At 34.8% G+C, this 22,779-nt stretch overlaps 1 protein-coding gene across 1 annotated transcript in view; it reads left to right on the plus strand.

Moving 5' to 3' along the window:
* Nucleotides 1-22,779, plus strand: part of Ythdc2 (YTH N6-methyladenosine RNA binding protein C2) — a 59,529-nt gene that overhangs the window by 24,796 nt on the left and 11,954 nt on the right. The window contains exons 11-23 of the mRNA XM_059246054.1: nucleotides 799-925; nucleotides 1,383-1,448; nucleotides 3,238-3,416; nucleotides 3,630-3,726; nucleotides 3,808-3,895; nucleotides 3,984-4,064; nucleotides 6,610-6,692; nucleotides 11,362-11,467; nucleotides 13,073-13,192; nucleotides 13,486-13,758; nucleotides 15,940-16,066; nucleotides 17,739-17,944; nucleotides 18,242-18,437. Of these exons, the coding sequence (XP_059102037.1) occupies nucleotides 799-925; nucleotides 1,383-1,448; nucleotides 3,238-3,416; nucleotides 3,630-3,726; nucleotides 3,808-3,895; nucleotides 3,984-4,064; nucleotides 6,610-6,692; nucleotides 11,362-11,467; nucleotides 13,073-13,192; nucleotides 13,486-13,758; nucleotides 15,940-16,066; nucleotides 17,739-17,944; nucleotides 18,242-18,437 (1,749 nt within the window). The remainder of the gene's footprint in view (nucleotides 1-798; nucleotides 926-1,382; nucleotides 1,449-3,237; nucleotides 3,417-3,629; nucleotides 3,727-3,807; nucleotides 3,896-3,983; nucleotides 4,065-6,609; nucleotides 6,693-11,361; nucleotides 11,468-13,072; nucleotides 13,193-13,485; nucleotides 13,759-15,939; nucleotides 16,067-17,738; nucleotides 17,945-18,241; nucleotides 18,438-22,779) is intronic.

Consider the following 22,779-nt stretch of genomic DNA (forward strand, 5'->3'; position numbering starts at 1 on the left):
TCCTTGGTTCTCTGTTGATTTCTAGATTATTTTGATAATGGTCATCAAAGTGTATAGTGTTTTTCCTTTCTTCCTGAGTTTTTATTTCCTTGCGTTCATTATTATAGTATCTTAAGCCATATGAAGAAAAATTTCAAGAACTTTGCTTGAAGTCTTTTTTTAAAAAAATGTATCTTTTCTTTTAGCATTTTAAAAATTTTAGAATTTTAAAAACATATGGTTTTTTTTTTTTTTTTTTTTTTTTTAGAATTTATCTATTTTATGAGTGCTCTATCTGCATGTATACCTTTATGCCAGAAGAGAGCATCAGATCCTACTATAGATGGTTGTGAGCCACCATATAGTTTCTGGAAATTGAACTCAAGACCTCTGGAAGAGCAACCAGTGTTCTTAATCACTGAGTCATTTCTTCAGCCCCTTGAAGTCTTAAAGCATTTATTGCTAGTTATTGATGAAAAATTAATTCTTAAAATTCTTTATATATTTTGTTATTGAGTGAACATGGCAACATGTAGATAAAAAAATCATTTAAGGGTTTTGCAAGACAATAGCTTTCTTCTTCTTAATTATAAAGTAAACATAAAATAATTTCATCTTCTATCTCTGAAGATAGTCTTTATTATACCCTGTTTATGAAAGAGCATCTTGGGTTTCTTTGAAGGGGATAGTTAAAGATTGTATAATATTGCTGTCATTTAAAATGAAGGAACAAGTCTCAGGTTAATTATGTTAGTTAACTGAAACAATGAAGGCCTTTAATATTTGGACATTTAACATTTTATCTTTTTCTTCTTTTAGTTGATTACAGGCATAGTGAGACCAGTGCAACAGCTTTGATGGTGGCTGCGGGACGGGGTTTTACGAGCCAAGTGGAGCAGTTAATTAGTATGGGAGCCAATGTCCACAGTAAAGCATCAAATGGCTGGTAATTTTGAATTGTATCCATTCTTTGTTTGTGATGACATATTTGCACATGCCTTTTAATAATTCTTACGGTTGTCCCTATTTTAAAATCTCTTGTATAATAATTACTGGTACATTTCTAATAAATAAATAAATAAATAAATAAATAAATAAATAAATAAATAAATAAATGATTTTAGGTGACTAGTTATATAAATTTTAAAAATTTGTGCCGGGCGGTGGTGGCGCACGCCTTTAATCCCAGCACTCGGGAGGCAGAGCCAGGCGGATCTCTGTGAGTTCAAGGCCAGCCTGGGCTACCAAGTGAGTTCCAGGAAAGGCGCAAAGCTACACAGAGAAACCCTGTCTCAAAAAAACCAAAAAAAAAAAAAAAAAAAGAATTAAAAATTTGTAATTTGAAAATTTGTAATTATATAATTATAAATTATTTCTTAGTCTGATATCTTTGAATTTTACAGGATGGCTTTAGACTGGGCTAAGCACTTTGGACAAACTGAAATTGTGGATCTTCTAGAATCTTACAGGTAGAACCTTACACTATTTAAAATGAATTCTGTCTTTAAAATAATCTTAGCCATGTAAATCATAGGTTCTGTAACAGGTAACCTACTTACAGTCTTTTACTCAAAGATTTATTTTTGTAATTATAAAAGAATTTTCTTCAAATTGTTAATAAGACATATTGTACCATATTTACTTTATTTAAAAATTTTGAAAAATTGGAAGGGAGATTTCCACTTAAACATGGTATGTAGATAATGGGGAGATGGCTCAGCTAGTGATGTGCTTACTAGGCAAGAATAAGGACCTGACTTTGAGCCTAGAACCCTCATAAAAAAGCCACATATACTGAAGTTTTATTATGTTTGCTAGATTATTGAAGCTGTTAGTTAAATCTTACATCTTTAAACAAAAGATGTGTTCATCTGCTTGTTGACTTGAAACAGTAAACAATTTTAAACAAAACTGGAGATTCAAAACACTTCACTTAAAAACTTTCGTGAGTTTAGTATTTCCCCTATTGGAAACAATCTTGTTTGTTTGCTTTTTCCCCTTGGTGGGCCCTTCAGTAGAAACTGCTGAACTGAGGAAAATTGGACAGAATTGAACTTTCTAGAAGTCTCATTGATAATTTTTAATGATAGCTATTTTTTATTTTTTTATATAGAGACCAAAGAAGCAAATTATTTATTTGAGTAAATTATCCTGATTGTGACTTTTGAAAAACCACATAAGCAAATTGCTTTTAAGTATAGAATTATATATAGAGGTATTATTATCATCATCATTATTTATAATATTGAACAATTATGAATAACCTATTAAAATATAAATGATTTTTTAAAAATAAAATTTTATTGAAATATTGCATATACCATTTGATTCACATTCAGTAAATTATTTTAATGTTCACAGTCAATAGTAGAGTATTTTTTATCACATAAAAAAATGGTGCCCATCCGCATTTACTTCCCTTTCCACTTAACTACTCCAGTTCTTAGGCTATCCACTAATTTATTTCCTCTTTCTATAACTTTGTCTGTTCTGGCAGTTTATGTAAATAGAGCCATATGATATGTAGTCTTTTGTAACTTCCGTTTCTCCTTTACTTATTTCAAAGTTTATGTGTCTTATTTTCAACCAATAGTCCCTTCTGTTGATATGCCACAGTTGATGCATTTGTTAGTTTATGAATATTTGGGTTATTTTCACTCTTGACTATTATGAATATGAACACAGATATTTAAATTGACAGTTAATGCAGATATCTAACTGTCTTTCTACCTGTCTATCTACCCATCCAACCATTTCTATCTTTCTTCCATCTGTACTTAGGAGTGGAATTGCATGTAGTATACACTGTGTTTATCCTTTGGAGAACTGCCACAGTGTTCCAAAATTGTTGTACTAGTCTATATTCATTCTAGGAATGTTCCAATATTTCTGCACCATCCTCATCACTTAACTGTCATTTTTCTTTAGCCTTCCTTTTGGTTGTGGAATAGTACTATTTTGGTTTTGATATGTGTTTCCTTAGTGACAGATAATGCTAAGCATTTTGATGTATTTGTAGGTCATTAGTGCATTTTTTGATAAAGGGTCTTCTAATTATGATTTTTCTTATCAAATTTATCACTTATCAAATTTAACTTGAAAAAGATGCTTTTTCAAACCAACACATAAATTAACTATAGATTGTACATTAAGTGACACCTTCTTTAGGGCATATTGGAAATTCAGAGGAAATAATGGGAAACCTTTGTCTTTAAGTATTCTTCTGTTTAATAAAAACTGATTTGGTATTTTTCTTAGTGCTTCATTGGAATTTGGAAATCTAGATGAAAGTTCTTTGGTTCAAACAAATGGAAATGACCTCAGTGCAGAAGACAGAGAGCTGTTGAAAGCATACCATCATAGTTTTGATGATGAAAAAGTAGACTTGGATTTGATCATGCATCTTCTATACAATATTTGCCATAGTTGTGATGCTGGTAAGTACTGTCTGAAAGAATTGAAGCAAACTGTGTTGAAAAATTAGTATTTAGTTGTCAAAATTGTTCTGTAATTCTATTGATAGTAACGTGTGAATAGTTTTTATAATCATGTACCAATGTGTGAAATCACATCATATTATTCTTTATAATTAGTTTTGTTAATTGTGTCTGATTTCACAAGATTAAATACTGAAAACATTCTTCTCCAAGGTGCAATATTAATTTTTCTACCTGGATATGATGAAATTGTTGGTTTGAGGGATCGCATCCTGTTTGATGACAAGCGGTTTGCTGACAATACACATAGGTAAACTATAAAGCTTTGTACTTGTTGCTTAAGCTAACAGACAGGTTCTATAGTCCATTTTCTCTTTTCAATTGTAAACAGATATCAAGTCTTTATGCTTCATTCAAATATGCAGACATCTGATCAAAAGAAGGTATTAAAAAATCCACCTGCAGGTGTCCGAAAAATAGTAAGCATCATAAGATTTTTTTTATGTTCTATTTTTGTTATTCATTGATCTATTTTCATATTAATCATAAAATAATTTTCCATTGCAGATCCTTTCTACCAATATTGCTGAAACAAGCATCACTGTCAATGATGTTGTCTTTGTTATTGATTCTGGTAAGGTAAAAGAGGTATGTATGAATAAGTTATATTTGTACCAAATGAAGAAGATTGAGTTCCATTTCAACAGCTACTTTAATAAAAGACTTCATTTTAATTGCAAATTTCTTTATAGATGAATTTATCACAAAAATGTTTTACTAAACTATTCTACCTTATATTTAATATATGGGATATATTTTGGTGTTCCAACAAATTAGACAAGAAGATTAGCTTCTATTTACTAACTAGTAGTAAGAAAGTAAAGAGTTTGAATACATACAATAAATTTATCACATCGTGGCAATTTGATTACATATGTTCTATTTTCCTCTCATGTGGAGATGGGTTGTATCCCTCTTGTTCACTGATAGAACCTAATACTTCACATATAGTATATAGTAGTATAGTAGGTGTTCTGAAGGTATTTGGATCAAGAGAATCTTGATTAACAAAGGAAAACAAAATCCTAAAAATTGAGAAAGATGTATGCTGTGGACCCCAGGCTTCCAGATGTATATTTACCTGCACACATGCATAGACACATACATATAAAACCAACAGCAGCATAAACTAGAGTGAACATTACAACATTTAGCCAACAGTGCAAATCATTACCTGGCTTTGTGCAAAAGAGAGTATTTTTCTTACTCTTATCTACTGTTGATGCTTTCATACAACTGTGGCCTTTCATAAATTGCAACAAAGACTTCAAAGCATAAAGTATTTACTACTGGGCCCTTTGCAAAAAAATTTCTTCTCAGACAAGTAAGTGGTAACATTTGTTTCCTTTCAGTATCAACATGACTGATAATTCCCAGTGCCACTAACTTTTAGTAGATCAAATGGTAGGGGATATTGGTTTTTCAAGGAAGAAATTATTAAATGGATATAAGTAATCATTTTTAGTGTAGAAAATTCATGTTCTCAATGTCATTTTAGGATTATCTTACAGAGAATAAAATTTATTGTGGGTTTTGATAAAATTCATCATAAAGGAAGAATAAACTGTTTCTGCTATAATAGTATTAGTAAAACTAAGTGATGAGCCTATAAATATCAAGATTTATCAGATTGCTCTATACCTGCTCTCTCTGCAGGGGAGACTGAGACAGAAGGATCTAGAGTTCAAGGCTAGCCTGGGCTACATAACAGGAAACTGTCTGAAAAAGGAAAAAGCAAAAAGTACAGGTTTATTGCTCTTAAATTATTTAAAGCTGAAGGAAGTAGGTATTTTAGAAATTAATTCTTTTAGGTGTTATCAAATCATGATGTAGACACAGTGATAGTATCAAGTTATACATACAAACTAGCAAATGAAGCAAATATTATAAGCTAAGCAGGTACTTTCTAAAGGTTTCTAAACTTATTGAAGAATACATTTGTGCTTGCTCTGTGAAATTAGTTTTGTGCTAGAGAAAGCAAGAGCACTGAATAATTGAAGTATTGTATCATCTCAGAGATGTATTGAACCCCTCCTACCACAGACTTTCACTTTAGACCCTTGAGGCTGTCTGTTGTTACTAATGATCATACTTCTCTTTGAAACATTCAGGAAACGTTAATTTCTTGATAACTCAGCAGGATGTTAAGTAGCAAGGGTTAAAATACTTCGCTTTCAGGTGTTTAGTTTAATTATTACTCTCATTCTTCCAGAGATTTCCTCCTTGAGAAGTAATTCAGCATTTTTTTTCTAGTCATTACGGTTTCTTAAAATGATGTAATGTGATAGAAAGTAATCACCAGAGAATCCTATTTTTGCATTTTATACTGTTTTGTTTGTTTTTTATAATGATTTTTATTTTTTGACATGGTAATCACATCATTCCTTCCCTTTCCTCCTTCTGCCTCATCCCTTGCCTCTCCCTTGCTTTTGCAAATTCATGTCCTCTTTTTCTTTGTTATTTATTTATATATATTTCTAAATACATAAATCCAACCTGTACAGTGCGTATGATTGAACCTGTACCCATGTGATGTCAGGACTGACTACTTAATATTGGATAGCTAATTGCTGTATCTTTGCTCAAGAAAGACTGTTTCTTCTGCTCTCAGCATTCCCCAGTTGCCTATAACAGGCCCTGCAAGCGTTCCCCTTTCCATGTTAGGATGTTCATTGGTGTCATCCTTTTTCTGGTTATGTCCACCAGCCACATTGATGTCATGATAAAGTCTTGGTGTCTTGTGAGACTCAGTTGTTATTAAACTGCAGGAAAGAACAGCAAACGGTTCCACAAGCACAGCGTAGAGATTAGGTCTTCAAAGTTTAGTTTGCCATTCATTGTTTTTCATTAGAGTGTTTACAACCAACAAATCTGAGTTTTTAAGAATTAGTTTCTTCAGTAGAGGAGAGTTAGCGGGGAGAGAAGGTAGAGGAAGACTTTGAAGAGGGGAGGGAGGGGAAGCTTTGGTTAGGATTTAAAAACAAGAAAATAAAAACAAAAAGAAGAATCACTTTCTTATAATTAATCAAGAGAGGGCTTTAAGTTTAACTTGTCATGTTAAAATATGTTGAAATATCTATTTCTTCTTTAGTACCAATCGTATTTTAACATAAAGATGATTTAAATATTACAGAAATCCTTTGATGCACTGAATTTTGTTACAATGTTAAAAATGGTATGGATTTCCAAAGCTAGTGCCATACAGCGCAAAGGCAGGTAATGTACATTTTGTGTTATAATTACATGCATATCTACATTCAATTGCCTGTGTGATAGTAATATTATCATATACATTACATATTTATTGTATATTCTTTTATATGTTAGTTTCATATTAACCTTATTTTATATTTTCTTTGTCAAGCAAACTGTTGGTACTTTAAAAATTAACTACAAAAATTTAAATTGCATTTCCTTCTTTCTTTCTTTTGTATGTGTGTGAGATGCTATGGCATTCAAAGGATCCCTTTCAGGAACTAGTTTTCACCTTCCACATGTGGTTCTTGAGATTAGAACAAGGAGTTGGGCTTGTTGGCATGTGCCTTTAACCCCTGTGCCGTCTCACTGGCCTTTTTGGAGTACTTTGTCAGGAGTTAGATTTAGGCTATGTTGCAAGCCCAGGTGAGAGCAAATCCCAGCATGGAGGGAGAGGGGAGTTGAGCACATATTCTTCCCTATAGCTGTGGAGTTATTGGCATTTGTTAGCTGCCGGGGGAGAGAAAGACAGTTTTCTTGAAGAGTGTAGCCTCTGCTAAGTAGACCATGTATTGATGGAAGACTAGACATCTCAGACTAATTGGAAGTGAGAATGGATCTGGGAAGCAGTGTGTGTGTGTGTGTGTGTGTGTGTGTGTGTGTGTGTGTTTGTGTGTGTATGAATATAGTCAAAACATATTAAATGAAACTCAAGGAACTAATAAAAATTTAAAACAGAAGAAAAAGTTAAAACTGTAGTATAATTCATGCTAACATAAAAGACGTTTAAAGGAAGCAAAAATTATGAGCCGTTTAAAAATAGGACACAGGAATAATTTCTTTAGTATACAAATAAAATTTTTATAATTAAAATAATTTTAGTAAAGGCCAAAATAGTTTATTAAAATAAAGACTATCCATGTCCTGTTAATGCATTGTTTCACATATTGAACTTGAAAGAGCAATCCTTTTGTCTGTATCTGCCAGCTGCTGCCATTACAGGAGTGGACATGTAACTGTACCTGAATATTTCACTCTTGATGGACACTATCCAGTTCCCAATCTTTGATTATTGTTGCAAAGAACAGTCTCAAAAACATCTCCACCTCATATATACCAAATAAATGCAAATTAATCAAGTATTGTGATTTTTCTTATCAATCTGAAACTAATGAACTTGTTATATAGAATATAAAACATAAAGGCAAAAATATTGGCTCAGTTTTTTTTTTGTTTTTTTTTTTGTTTTTTTTCTTTGGTTTTTTTTTTTTTTTTTTTTTTTTTTTGGTTTTTCGAGACAGGGTTTCTTTGTGTAGCTTTGTGCCTTTCCTGGAACTCACTTGGTAGCCCAGGCCGGCCTCGAACTCACAGAGATCCGCCTGCCTCTGCCTCCCGAGTGCTGGGATTAAAGGCGTGCGCCACCAACGCCCGGCTATGGCTCAGATATTTTGCTAATGGGAATTAGCAAAATTCTAATGGGAGTTCTTCAGAAGCTAAATTAAAACTGCATTTAAGTCTCCTTTTTACTATGTAATCTATCCCTCACAATATATCTTAATTTTACTTATTACATATATGTGAAGATTTTTTTAAGACTGTTCTTTGCAACATCATAATAAAAGATCTGGGAACTGGGTAGTGTCCATCAAGAGTGAAATGTTCAGGCACAGTTACACGCCCACTCCTACAATGGCAGCAGCTGGGAGATATCGATAAAAGGCTTGCTAGTTCAAGGACAAACTGGGTTAGATAGTGTGTCCTGACTGAAAAATACCAAAAGAAAAGATACCTTGTATACTAAAGGCTTTAAGGTATGATTTCTGTGCTATGTAACTACATAGAGTCAGGGATTGTTATAATTATGTCAGACTGTTCTCTTTGTAACAGAGTGTTCTTGATACATTGAGCTGATTTATAATATTAATTGTATATTATTACAGGTCAGAAATCATAGTAAATCTCATTGTTATATTTTCAATACATATCAGTTGGCAACCTTTGTTGTGAAGCATTGGGGTAATAGTAATGACTAAAGTATAGTAATTTTAAGGTGAAATAAATGCTATAATCCATGTTGATGTGAGAGTAGTACTATTTGCTGTAACTGGATAATGCTTTTAGAGGAGTTATGAGTGAATTGAAGAAAAAAAGAGGAACCACAGAGAGACATTCCTGAAAGGTTAAGGAATAGTCGGATAGGCCTGTGGGACAAAATGAGCAGGAAAGTTGTTTATAGTTTTAGTTTGAAAGAAGATGGTGAGAACTAGGCTGAAAGTTTGGAACAAGTACTTAAGGACCATTTTTACTTTTCTCTCTTTTTAAAGAAGTGTGTGTGTGTGTGTGTGTGTGTGTGTGTGTGTGTGTGTGTGTGTGTGCGCGCGCGCCTGCCTGTGGAAGCCAGAAGAGTTGATCTCCTGGACCTGGAGTTATGTGGAAGAACTTGGGTCCTGTCCACAAGCATTATTCACTCTTAATTGCTGAACAATCTTCCCAACCCTTGTGCTCTAAAAAAGGTAGTGATGTGGTTATAGCATTCTTTCAGTTCTTTGGAGAATGGGCTCGTTAATATTTCACTTCCATAAGAGAGAAACAATAGGCAGGATTATTGTAGCAGGGTGATAATTCAAGATATAGTAAAGAAGTAATATTGGGCATTATTAATATGTATGGAGGTGAGGAGTAAGGAATCAAGTAGAATCAAGAATGCTGAGTTGGCAAAAAGGCTCATAAAAGCATTTGCCATGCAAGCTGCAAACCTGAATTTGATCACAGAAACCCATGGTAAAAGGAGAGAACCTACTCTTAAAGTTGTCTTCTGACCAATGCATGTGCACTGTGGCATGCCTGTGTTCATAAAGTAACTAACACTCTCTCTCTCTCTCTCTCTCTCTCTCTCTCTCTCTCTCTCTCTCTCTCTCTCTCTGCACTGTGGCATGCCTGTGTTCATAAACTAACTAACTCTCTCTCTCTCTCTCTCTCTCTCTCTCTCTCTCTCTCTCTCTCTCTCTCTCTCTCTCTCTCTGCACTGTGGCATGCCTGTGTTCATAAACTAACTAACTCTCTCTCTCTCTCTCTCTCTCTCTCTGCACTGTGGCATGCCTGTGTTCATAAACTAACTAACTAACTCTCTCTCTCTCTCTCTCTCTCTCTCTCTCTCTCTCTCTCTCTCTCTCTCTCTCTCTCTCTCACACACACACACACACACACACACACACACACACACACACACACACAAATAAGTAATGTTAAGTGTTAGGATTCTGTTCTAGAAAATTGGACATTGCTGCTGCTGTTGCCAGACAGAGAAGTTGGTAAGGGTTCTTCTGTTGAGAAGAAGAATTACCTTTGGCTGTCTTGAGCTTTAGTTGACTGGAAAATCCAGGTGGAGCTAGCTGTCTAAGAAATTTCTGAAGTGTAGGCTGTAATTAGCATCAGGAGATTTAGGATGGATGGAAGTTGAAGCAGTTAAGATCACCTCAGATGATGAGATGATAGTGGATGAAGAGCAGAGGACTGTGGTCCAGCTTCAGAGAGAAATCAGCATTTAAGGTGTGGGCAAAGGATAAAAATTCCAGAGGAGGCTGACTGGATAGGAAATTTGAAGAACATGTAGTTGGGAAGTAATTGATGAATAGAGGAGTGGTTCCAGAGTCTGTATGGGTCTGAACCAGGTCCTCTGCATGTACGTTATGGTTGTGTAGCTTGGTGTTCTTGTGGGACTCCTAACGGTGGGAGTGGGGGCTGTCTCTGATGCCTTTGCCTGCGCCTGGGACCCTTTTTCTCCTAATGGGTCGCCTTGCCCAGCCTTGATATGAGGGCCTAGTTTTATTGTAATTTGTTATGCCATGTTTGGTTGATGTCCCTGGGAGGCCTAACCCCCCCTTTTTTAAGGGAAATGAAGGAGGAGAGGGGAAGTATGTGGGGGGACTGGGAGGACTGGTGGTAGGTGAAACTGCCACTGCAATGTAGTGTATGTAAAGAATAACAAAGGAACATTTCAAGAACATCAGATTTTGTAGCCTTTGTGATCGTGCTCTCTCTCTCTCTCTCTCTGCTTTCTCTCTCTCTCTCTCTCTCTCTCTCTCTCTCTCTCTCTCTCTCTCTCTCTCTCTTCTTTCTCTTTCTCTCTCTTTCTCCTTTCTGGGTTGTGAGCTCCATAAGGTTGGAAGTTTCTCTGTCATTCATCCTGGACAATAGCTATTTCCCTGATTAGAAGAACTAAAAGGAGACTATGTCATTATATTTTCTGATGCTTTCCAAGAAGTGTATGCCACTGTGGTAATGGGATAAATCTAATCCTGTGTGGTTATATAATCCATAATTTGTACAACTCTAATCAATGGGTCTGAAAATAGAGCTTGATAACATCTCAGTAAAATTGATTAATTTTAAATTAGGAAGCATTAATGCTTTGAATTTCACTTGTTTTTCATATTTATGTTACTAATTTTGATTTTTTTTTAAACTGTAACTGTAGAGGACATTGTTTGTGACTCTGGCTCAGTAAAATGATAATATTGAGTCCCAGAGCACTGAACACCTTCTAAAATTATTCATAGAGGATAAGTAAGGATTAGAACTCATGTCTTGATTTTGATTAATTTTTCTGTCTCCTAAATCACATTAATTTATAGCTTTATTATTGTCCTTATTCCTTATCTGAGTCTGAATTTTGTGTTTTATTTTTAAGAGCCGGACGGTGTAGACCTGGAATTTGTTTCCGTCTGTTTAGTAGACTCCGATTTCAGAACATGCTGGAATTTCAGACTCCAGAGCTCTTGAGAATGCCATTGCAGGTAGACCTACAGCTCTAAGGCTTTGTCTGTGGGTGAGGGGACAGCTGCCATTTCAGTTTCTACAGATTGGGCTTGAATTAATCACTTTACAAAATAAAATCATAAGTTAAATTTTATGAAGTCTGGGAATATATCCATAAAAAAGATTTTTCTGTATACAATCTTATTGAACCTTCAGATATTTAGTTACTGGAATACATTTAAATTATGGGGCCTTCTGTGTGTGTGTGTGTGTGTGTGTGTGTGTGTGTGTGTGTGTGTGTGTGTATTTTTAATTGTAGCATTTTAAGAGTGTCAAATACATAGTATGGATTTTGAAAATTCTGGATAGGATTAGAAACTAAATTATTTAAGTTGTCAAAGGTAATACCAACATCATAGTGTAAGATGCAGAGACTCTACCTTTGTAATTTTGAAACTGCATTCACTGAGATTTCCAAACTTTCATTAATTGCTTTTCTTTGAGTTTTCTGCCTTTGTGCAATACTACCAGAAGAATATCAGTTTGATTCTGTATTTTTAAGATTTACTTACTTTATTTTTATTTACACGTGTGTCTGTGTGTCTGTGTGTGAGCATGCCTATTACCTGATGTGAGTGCTGGGGACTTAACCTCCTTCACTGCGGTGCATCAAGTGCTCTTAACCACAGCGCCATCTCTGCAGCCCCCACTTTGATTCTTTAGTCTCTCAGCCTAGATGCCTGCTTCCTGTCATTCAAGGGATATAGAGTCATGTTTTTGACATCCATATCCTTGTGATGGTTTCTTAGTCTCAGTGTCTTTGCAAGATTTTCTATTCTTTTTATATATAATTAAAAATTCTTAGAGCCTAAATTACTAGATAAAACCTTCAAGTGTTTCCAGTCCCCCCCATCCTCATGTTCCTACTCATACCAGATTTAGTAGTTTTTTTTTTTCAAGTTACGTTTATTTCTTTTGTGTATATCTTTTGCTTTAACATGCTAACCCATTTCCAAATTCCTTTCCTTTATTTCTTTTATGGTAAACTTCTATCCTTCTCTTTATATCTTAGTGTGGGTGTTGCTTCTTCTAGGAAACTATCTGTGACTTCTCTTGCTCTTGCTGGAACTTGATTACGGTTTATCCCCACCCAGTATCTTCATAGCAGTGAACACAGTTATAATTAAGTAACTAAATAAGGACTTTCTAAAGTAGTGTAAGGTCTGTTTTTCCCTCTCCTATAAACTCCAAAACAGCAGGCACTGTCCTCTCCTTCTCTGACTTGTTGCATAGTGCCTGTCTGCAGAAAGCACCTGAGTATTTGTTGAATGGAAAAGATGGTTGAATGAGTGAGTATACTGGGAGAAAAATGAGTTACTGTTTGGATAGTGACTCTTTAAGTTTTGTGGGTAAAAACTATGTGAGAAAATGTTGCCAGAGGGGGCAGTGGTCATCTTGCTGTAAGTTGATTGATAGTGTTACGAGTGCGAGTGTATGTTTCATCAAAGATGTTCTTTCTTCTGTTCTTTGACTCTGAGACTTTGCTAGTCTGGGACTGGGAAACAGTTCTCATGGTTTCTTTAAAATAAAAGTCAATGTTCTATATTTACTTTAAAATTTTTTTTTGCTCTTGTGGTTTACAGGAACTTTGTTTACATACTAAACTGTTAGCCCCAGTTAATTGTACCATTGCTGACTTCCTTATGAAAGCCCCTGAACCGCCTCCAACTTTAATTGTAAGAAATGCTGTTCAGATGCTGAAGGTTGGTGTTTTAATTATTTTACTTCTTTGTTTTTCAAATTGAAATTTAAGCTAAATGAGTATATGTTTTAAGTGATTTTATTCTTTTAAAAGATTTTAGTTGATCAGTACTTTAAATAGTGCTCTTATAATTTAAAATAGTTCTTATATATGTGTATATATTTAATACAAAATATATTTTCATGTGATATGAGAGTAAAAGAATTATTTGCATTAATTTATACTTAATAACTATTTAAGTATCATTTTGGGTTATGTCAAATTGTTTTTTTTTTTTTGTCTCCTTTTACCTAGACAATAGATGCAATGGATGCGTGGGAAGATCTGACTGAGCTTGGGTATCATTTGGCTGATTTGCCAGTAGAACCACATCTCGGTAAAATGGTCCTGTGTGCTGTTGTTTTAAAGTGTCTGGACCCCATCCTTACAATTGCCTGCACGCTTGCTTATCGCGACCCTTTTGTACTGCCTACCCAGGCCTCTCAAAAACGTGCAGCTATGCTTTGTAGGAAACGTTTCACTGCAGGGACTTTCAGTGACCACATGGCACTTCTCAGAGCATTCCAGGTACCGTTACTTTTGTTTATTGCTAAGCGTGATGTGTTAAATACATTCTGGGACAAGGATAGCCGTTTAAAAAATAAATAAAAATCTATAAACATTCTGTTAATTTTATTTTACATAGGAAGCCACATTTTATTCATTTGCATTTAAGATTTATTTATTTATTTTTATGTATGTGAGTGTTTTTCCTGCATGTGTGTCTTTGCATCATGTGTGTACCTGGTTTCTCAGAAGGTCAGAAGAACAGTTTGAGTCCCTGGAACTAGAGTTATTGAGAGTTGTGAGCCACCATGTCAATGCTTAGAACTGAGCCTGGGTCTCTACAAGAGCAACAAATACTCCAGTCTCAGAAGTCACATTTTATCAATAAAGCAGAAGTGGATAGGGAAATGACCATGAGGCCTCAGTCCTACACAAAGAACTACAGGCAACTAAGGAATACTGAGAGTAGGAGAAATACTCTTCCCAAGGGAAGAGCACATCAATTGGTTACAGTATGAAATGGTCAGCCCTGAAAACATACATATAAGTAACATTATACAGACAGAGTAGGTTATAGTTAATAATATGTAATCATGTAACAAAGAAAGAGGCCATGAATTTGAAAGAGAGCAAGAATGGGTGTATGGGAGAGTTTCAGGGAGGAAAGAGATGAAAGAAATGATGTAACTATATTATAATATCAAAAAAAGATAAATATTTTTTAAAAAATCTGCTCCTTATAGTTTAGCATGACCAATTTATCTTTATTTTGTCACCCCTATTTTCTCCTCATTAGGCTGTATATATGCACTTATATATTTATATTTCATGTTTGAAAGTTGCTTATTGTTGAGTCATGACTTGGCCAAGAAATACTCTTAAAATTATTATTGAGAATGACTGTGTGCTATGTGGAGGACGCAGAGCAAAGATTGGAAGAAAATTATCTTCAATTTAGTATTTGTAAAATTATTTTTCAACAATATTTCTTTTACTTCTGCACTCAAGGCACTATGCCAATAATTTAATATTATAAAGCAAAAAAAGACAATTTAAAACTTTTAAAAATAATAGTGAGATATTGAGTAAAGAAAATGATAGGACAAAAGTAGCCTCTGAGGAGAGAAATGCAATGTAATTTAGAAATTCAGATATGTAGGAAAGAATACATTATTTCTTTAAAAAAATCTTTTTTAATTGTTCAAATTTCTTCACTGTAGGCTATGCCTCTCTATATATTCTTACATTTCTCTTTGTTTATGTGGAAAACACTCTCAGGGACTCAATATTTTTCCAGCATATGTAATGTAAACAATTGCAAGTTCCTTTATGATTATTATTGAATGATGGATTGTTGAGTTCAGATATTAGATAGTATATATTATAGATACTTAAGTAATAATCAGAAATCTAGAGTAGAATCCCTGTGTTGTGTTCTTTCTAGCTCTCTTGAAAGCTGATGAGATAAAATACGGCATTCTTTTTGTTATGTTCCAAGCCAGGATAGCATATTTTCAAAGGCCAGATTTTTATATTGTATGTATGATTTCTAGAAATCCCACTTATTGCTTTTTAAAGATTTAATTTATTTATTTACTTATGCATATATTTTATGTATATGAGTGCCCTATCTGCATGTATGACGTTATGCCAGAAGAGAGCATCTAGAAATGGTTGTGAGCCACCATGTATTTGCTGGGAATTGAACTCAGGACCTCTGGAAGAGCAGCCAGTGCTCTTAACCACTGAGCCAACTCTCCAGCCCCCAAAATCCCACTTTCTATTTCCAGTCAGTTGGGAGAGTAACATAGAGGTTGTTTTTATTATTATTAGGAGTTTCAGGATTCCTAGCTGTAAAAGTATTTTAATGGACAATATAAGTGGAAAGCCTCCCGCTTATGTGTAAAAAAACTAGATATCTATATACCAGCCAAAAACTGTATTTATGAGGGAAAGTCTTACAGAGTTGGTCGTTTGAGTCACTTGATGTTCAATTCTCATTGGAATTTTGTAAACTCAGTTAACATGATAGCAGTTGTATATAAACTAAATGACAAGTCTAATGTGATTAAAATTTTACATTTTTTTTGTAAAATTATTAGAATGATACTTTACCTTTAGTGATTGATACAGTGGCATTACTTTCTTACCTCAGTGAGGAATGGTTGGTAAACACGTCTTCCATATACTCTCTTTTTGTAGGCATGGCAGAAAGCACGGAGTGATGGCTGGGAGAGAGCCTTTTGTGAAAAGAATTTTCTCTCACAAGCTACCATGGAAATCATTATAGGCATGAGAACACAGTTGCTTGGGCAGCTTAGAGCATCAGGTAAGGTTTCCTATGTGGAACACCTGCTTGTCCTTCATGTTTCTAGACTTAAAGTGATGCCAATTTCTGCAGTTTTTTGGTTGTTGTTTGTTTGTTGTTGTTTGTTTGTTTGTTTGTTTTTTTGTTTTTCGAGACAGGGTTTCTCTGTGTAGCTTTGTGCCTTTCCTGGAACTCGCTCTGTAGCCGAGGCTGGCCTCGAACTCACAGAGATCCACCTGGCTCTGCCTCCCAAGTGCTGGGATTAAAGGCATGCGCCACCACCGCCTGGCTAGTTTCTGTAGTGTTTTATATCCCATTATGTCTCTGTATTCATGAGCTGATGTGTACACTTCTCTATCTTCTGGACTTTTCCTTATTGATGAAATAAAACATTACACAGGTTGTAGTAGTAAACTATATGGACATGGTCTGTGTACCTTTTTGATACTGTTGTCAGTGAGCAATTTATGTTTTTTGTTAAAGATCAGTTTAGATTTAATAAGTTGTTATATTTACTTTTGTCACTACCAACCAGAAGTTATTTAACTCTATAAAATAGCAATTATAAGAATTTAAGTAGATTGATCTGGCTACTGTGTATGTAGTTGTAGAACACTAAAATGATTGGTAATAACTTGAAGGTACTTAATTCTTTTTGAGAAGAATTTAATGTTTTTTTCTTTTAGAATTGCTTCTTTGAATGATTTTTTTTATTGTTGGCTTTTTTTTTTTAAAATAACATAGTTAACTGAAGTGATAGTCAGTAGTATCAGAATCTGGATTTATAGGTTAGCTGAAGTATTCAGGGAAACCAGAGAATTGAGAATTTAGATTTGTTTTAAATATAGGGAAATATGAAGGATTTTTGAAATTTAAGCATGTAGTTAATTAACTATACTTCTACAGTTGATGTCTGAGAAAGTGAAAACATTGATACAAGTAAAAGAATGGTTCGGGGTTTCAAGCTGTGAACTTGGAGAATGTTTCTAAAAGTAGCTATCTTAGTTTGGTTTCTTTTGCTATGATCAAAAGCAACTTGGGGAGGAAAGGGCTTATTTCAACTTACAGTTGTTACATCACCCAAGGAAGTCAGGGCAGGAACTCTTCTGAAGCTATGGAAGAAGGTTGCTGACTTGCTTGCTCAGCCTGTTTTCTTAGACCACCCAGGACTACCTGCCAGAGATGGCACTGCCTACGGTGGGCTGGCCCCTTCTATGTCATCACCAATCAAAAAAATGCCACACAAACTTGCCCACAGGCCAATCTGATGGGGGCGTGTTCTCAGTTGAGGTCCCCTCTTAGATGACTAGCTTTTGTCAGGTTGAGAAAAAGCTAACCAACACAACAACTAATGAGTGACTTTACTGAAGAGTGTGCATATAGAGCCAGGTATATTAGCTATACACTGACATCCTAAATGCTCAGGAGGTTGAAACAGGAGGATCCATTCAGGGCCAGTTGGAATTACATGAGATCTTGTCCCAGTAAACACTGTACTTCATCTAGCCTGAACAGATCTAAACTTTGCTTTATTGGTTTTATACTTCACACTTGCTGGAATGGATTGTATTAATCATGGAGTTGAGTATTGTTAAGTTTATAGGAGGTTACAGTTATTGCTGTCAAATGTACACAAATGTTACGAACCTTTTGCATGATAGAGAAGATTGGTGTGCTCTTTTTATCTGTGCAGGTTTTGTTAGAGCACGAGGTGGTGGTGACATTCGAGATGTTAACACAAACTCCGAGAACTGGGCCGTTGTTAAAGCTGCATTGGTAGCAGGCATGTATCCTAATTTAGTCCATGTGGACAGAGAGAATGTAGTATTGACAGGGCCAAAGGAAAAGAAAGTACGATTCCATCCTACTTCAGTTCTCAGTCAGCCTCAGTATAAAAAGGTAAAACATTTTTAATGCTCTCAGACCTTGTGGTGAATCAAATTTAGGTAGCTGAAAATAAAAAAGTACTCTACCTCTGCTTTAGCAAATTAAATGGTAAAATATGTGTAATGAAACATTAAATCTTAGAAATAGCAGGGGTAGCATTGGAAAAGCAGTGAGGAGATCGGATAAACCAGAAGAGCAGTGGCTTGCTGTAATGTTTGAGTGCTATTGTACATCATCTGTTTCACTAGAGAACTTAAAAGTATTCCCAAGAAATTAAGTAACTAACACTGTTTTTAACTGTCTCAATAGATTCCTCCAGCCAATGGTCAGGCTGCAGCAATTCAAGCATTGCCCACAGACTGGCTTATTTATGATGAAATGACCAGAGCCCATAGAATTGCTAATATCAGGTGTTGTTCAGCAGTGACACCCGTTACTGTCCTGGTTTTCTGTGGACCAGCGAGGCTGGCAAGTAATGCTCTTCAGGAACCTTCATCCTTTAGAGGTAATGTAGTATGAAGAAGTAAAAAGTCTATTTGAAATAAACCAGTAACTTAAAAATACAAACTTCTGTGGTTGATAGAAAATACTGAGTTATATTTGATATATAGTGAGACAATTAGGAAATACAAAGATAAATTTAGTGTAATGAGATAGGGAGTACTAAGATGTCGTTGATATACTGAGACAGTTAGGAAATACTATAAGGCATATTGGTATACTAAGACAGGAAATTCAACTTTTTTGAAATTGATTTTCAGTTAACATATTGTTGGTTTATTTTTATTAATCTTACTGATGGAAAGATGTTTGTTTTCTACTTGAGTTTAAGTGATAATATAAATAAGGATAATATTTAAAGAGTAATATTCTCATCTTTACACAACTACTTTTTAATATGTTTTTCTACTTATATATTTTAATTATTTTTCTAATGCTATTATTTTGTACTTTTCCAGGTTTTTGGTTATAGTAGGTGCTGAATAATGATGCCCATTTTTATTTGTTTTGTGTGTTGGTGGGCTATAAGAATGTGATAAATGTGCAAGTGTTGAAGGAATTTTAGAAGGTGGCTTTAAGTGACTTCATCTGTCATTCACTCTGCCTGTTCCTTTGAGGCAGGCTCTTTCCCTGAGCCTGAAGCTCGTGCTTTCTCAGCTAGGCTGGAAGCCAGCAAGGCCCTGCGATTCTCTTGTGCTCAGAACACCTGCTTGTTACGTGTATGCTGGGATCCTAACTCTGTCATTGTGACTGTGCATCAAACATTCTTAACCATAGATAGAGCTGTCTCTCCAGCCCCTGCTGCCACATATTTGAGACTGAAAAACTAGGAGTAGGTTAAATCTAGACACTACATAGGTTAACAGTCAAAAAGTCTTTTTTGATATGTTTAAGGGTGAGATGTTTCCGACACCCTAAGTGAAGTGTTTTTAGAAGGCATATGACTATCTTTTGGAGTTGAGAAAAGAGGCATGGGAAGGACACATTTCAGAGCTACCAGATTTGTAAATATTTTAAAGGGATAAGAATGTTTTTAGAGAAGAGGAAGAAAGTGCTGAAGGTAAATATATTTTAAGAAGGAAATGCGCTGGGCAGTGGTGACGCACGCCTTTAATCCCAGCCCTGGCAGAGCCAGGTGGATCTTTGTGAGTTTGAGGCCAGCCTGATCTATAGAGTGAGATCCAGGACAGGCACCAAAACTACACAGAGAAACCCTGTCTTGGGGGGGGGAGGGGGGGGAGAAGGAAATGCTTGGCTCTATTAACCACTACTTTAAATGAAAAGACTGAAAATTGTAAGTTGGGTTTGGCAATATGACATTTATCAATGGTCTTGTCAAGAACAGTTTCAATGACATGATTGACTCAGAGGAGATTGAATTTCATGGTGAGAGTAGAATTAATATGATAGGAACCCAGTGTGGTAGTATACCCTTGTAATTCCAGTTCTTGCATGGCAGAGGCAGCAGGATGGTTGTAAGTTCAAGGCCAGTCTGGTTTACACTGAGTTCTAGTCAGGGCTACACAATGAGATTCATTCCAAAAACTTCCAACAAACAAACCATGGCAGGTGACTCCTAAGAGAGTTGCTATGGTGGGAGTTTTGGTTCGTTGCCATCTTTCATTCATTTAATAATTTCTTTGACTTAAAATTTATCAAGTAATTACTTGATAAATACATGTCAATGTTATTTATGGTTCTTCCTTATACCCGGGCCATCCAGAGTAAATGGCTCTATTCTTAAGGTTGCTATCATTAGGTGCTAATGTTTAGAATAATTTAAAACATTAAAGATTTCATTTGTACTTTTGAGTCTGTTCTTTTCAAGAGATAAATCTCCTTACAGTTGTTTTTTTCATCTTTTGCCCATTTGCTTATTTAGATATTACTATTTTTCTATAAAACTTGAATTATATTTTAATTTTTTAAAATTATTACTATTTTATAAATTAGCTCACAGAGTAATAGGCTTCCTTATGGGGTTTAACATAATATTTAGTTGATTCTCTGAGCCCTAGTCCCCTCCCTTCTCTCTGCCCACTTCCTCTCAGTACCCTTCTGTCCCTTGGTTTCCCTTCCATTTTCTTGTCTTGTCTTCCCCATATCCTCCCTCAAGGCGCTTTTCTTGTTTCCCCTAGCAGGCTCTCTTCTAGTTTCCTGGCCTTTATCCATTTACTATCATTTAGATAACAGGCTAGGAGCTGCATAGTTAGAGGCTAACATCTGAGCCTGGGTTTACCTTACTTAATATAATGTTTTCCAGTTGCACAGATTTTTCTGAAAATTTCCTTTTTCTTTACGGTTGAACAACTTCCATTGTATTTATGTGCCACATTTTTCATTATCTGTTGATGGACATCGGGGCTGATTCTACTTCCTTACTCTTGTGAAAAGAATAGTATAAACACATCTCTACAGAAGAGTGCAAGGAACATTTGGGTATGTGCAAATGGTTGGTATAGCTGGACATATACTAATTCTATATTAGCTTTTGAGATGCCAGTAGACGGATTTCCACAGTGGCCTTAGTTGATAAGGGCTCCTCTTTTCGTCCATCCTTGCCAGCATTTATTGTCTTTATTTTTCTGATGGTGGCCATTTGGACAAAGGTGAGATAGAATCTCCATGTAGTCTTAAATTGGATTTCTCTGATAGCTAGCTGTTGAACACTGTTAAATTGCTTAGTGCTTGTTTGTGTTGCTTTTTCTGAGATCTTTGTTCAGATTATTGGCCAATACTGATTGTCAGGAGTTTCTTTCTTTTTTTTTTTTTTTTTAAATTTTGCAGTTCTTTATTTATTTTAGAAAGTAACTCCTTTTGAAGATTGTTAATTCTGATAATTTGTTTTGCCATGCAGAAACTTTAATTTTATGTAATCATATTTGTCAATTGCTGAGGCTTTTTTCCTGTGCTGTGGGGATTCTGTTCAGGAATTTGACATATGTCTTGAAGTTTTTTCCCTGTGATTTTTATTTAACAAATCCTGTGATTTTTCTTTAACATTCTAAGTGTTTTTTTGTTTTATCTTTGGTCCATTTTAAGTTGATTTTTGTGTAGAATGAGAAATGGCATGCCTAATTTCATTCTTTTTCTTTACGGTTGAACAACTTCCATTGTATTTATGTGCCACAAGTTTTGTAAGCAAGATTTGTTACAAAGGCTTTCTATTTTCCAGTGGTTTTTGGTTGTTGTTGTTGTTGTTACCTTTGTCAAAAGTTAGACATCCAGAACTGTTTGGGTTTGTCTCTGGGTTGTCTGTTACATTCCATTGGTCATCTATTACAAGTCTGTCTGTGTGAGAGTACCATGCTGTCTTTATCACTATGGCTCCATAGTATACTTTGAGGTTGAATAATGTTGAGATCTTCAGCTGTGCTTTTTCCTTAAAGGTGCTTTGCTATCCATAGTTTTTTGGTGTTTCCATACGAATTTTAGTGTATTTTTCTTTAGTTCAATGAAGAATGTCCTTGAGATTTCTAGAAATTGCATTGAAATCTGTAGATGGCTTTTACTAGTATAGGCATTTTCATAATATTAATCCTGCCAATTTAGGAATATGGCTTTATGGCTTTAAAAGTATTAGCCTTTTTCTATCACACTTTAAGTTGTTTTGATTACTATATATTCAGATTGATTGATCTTATACTATTTACTTTCAGAGTTGAGAAAATAATTTTTCTGTTGCTGTGATATTTTTATTTTCTGTAATTTGAGTTTTAAGATATATTTTTCTCAGTGAGGTAGATTTGATTTAATGTATTCCTCCTCCTCTCTTGGGAGTGTTTCTCCCTTATCTGTACCACTTATTGAATTGTATTTATGTATCATTTTCTAGAACACTTAAAGATGCCTATTAAATTTGGAATCTTTATGTAAGCCTTATGTATATCCTTTATCTTCTTTAATGCAACTATTATATTTACACCGGACACTGATTTAGTATTTTTGTTTACCAATAAATTCAGTATCTGTTCATGAAGGACCTACCTGTAACTCTTTGCTGCCTTTATATTGCTAAAATATTCTTTGATAATTGTCCCTGTTTTTAATATTCGGTTGTTATCTTGTACTCCTTTTTGAATGCAACAGCTCTTTTTTTTTAACTTTAATTTTGTTTTCTTTCAGAAAGTTCAGTATGTTTTATTAAACAGTACTTTATATTAGGTTTAGTACTACACTCTTGGTAACTTTTATAAAGATTGGTTATATTTCTGGAGTCTGTTCTTTTCTTCCACCATGGATTCTGGACGTCAAACAACATGTCAGGCTTGTGCAGCACTGAGCCTGACGTGTTATTTGGTCTATATTTTATATATTTAGATGAAGTTTATAATCTGTTTGATTAG

This window comes from Peromyscus eremicus, chromosome 19, assembly GCF_949786415.1.
Source record: "Peromyscus eremicus chromosome 19, PerEre_H2_v1, whole genome shotgun sequence".
Taxonomy (NCBI): domain Eukaryota; kingdom Metazoa; phylum Chordata; class Mammalia; order Rodentia; family Cricetidae; genus Peromyscus; species Peromyscus eremicus.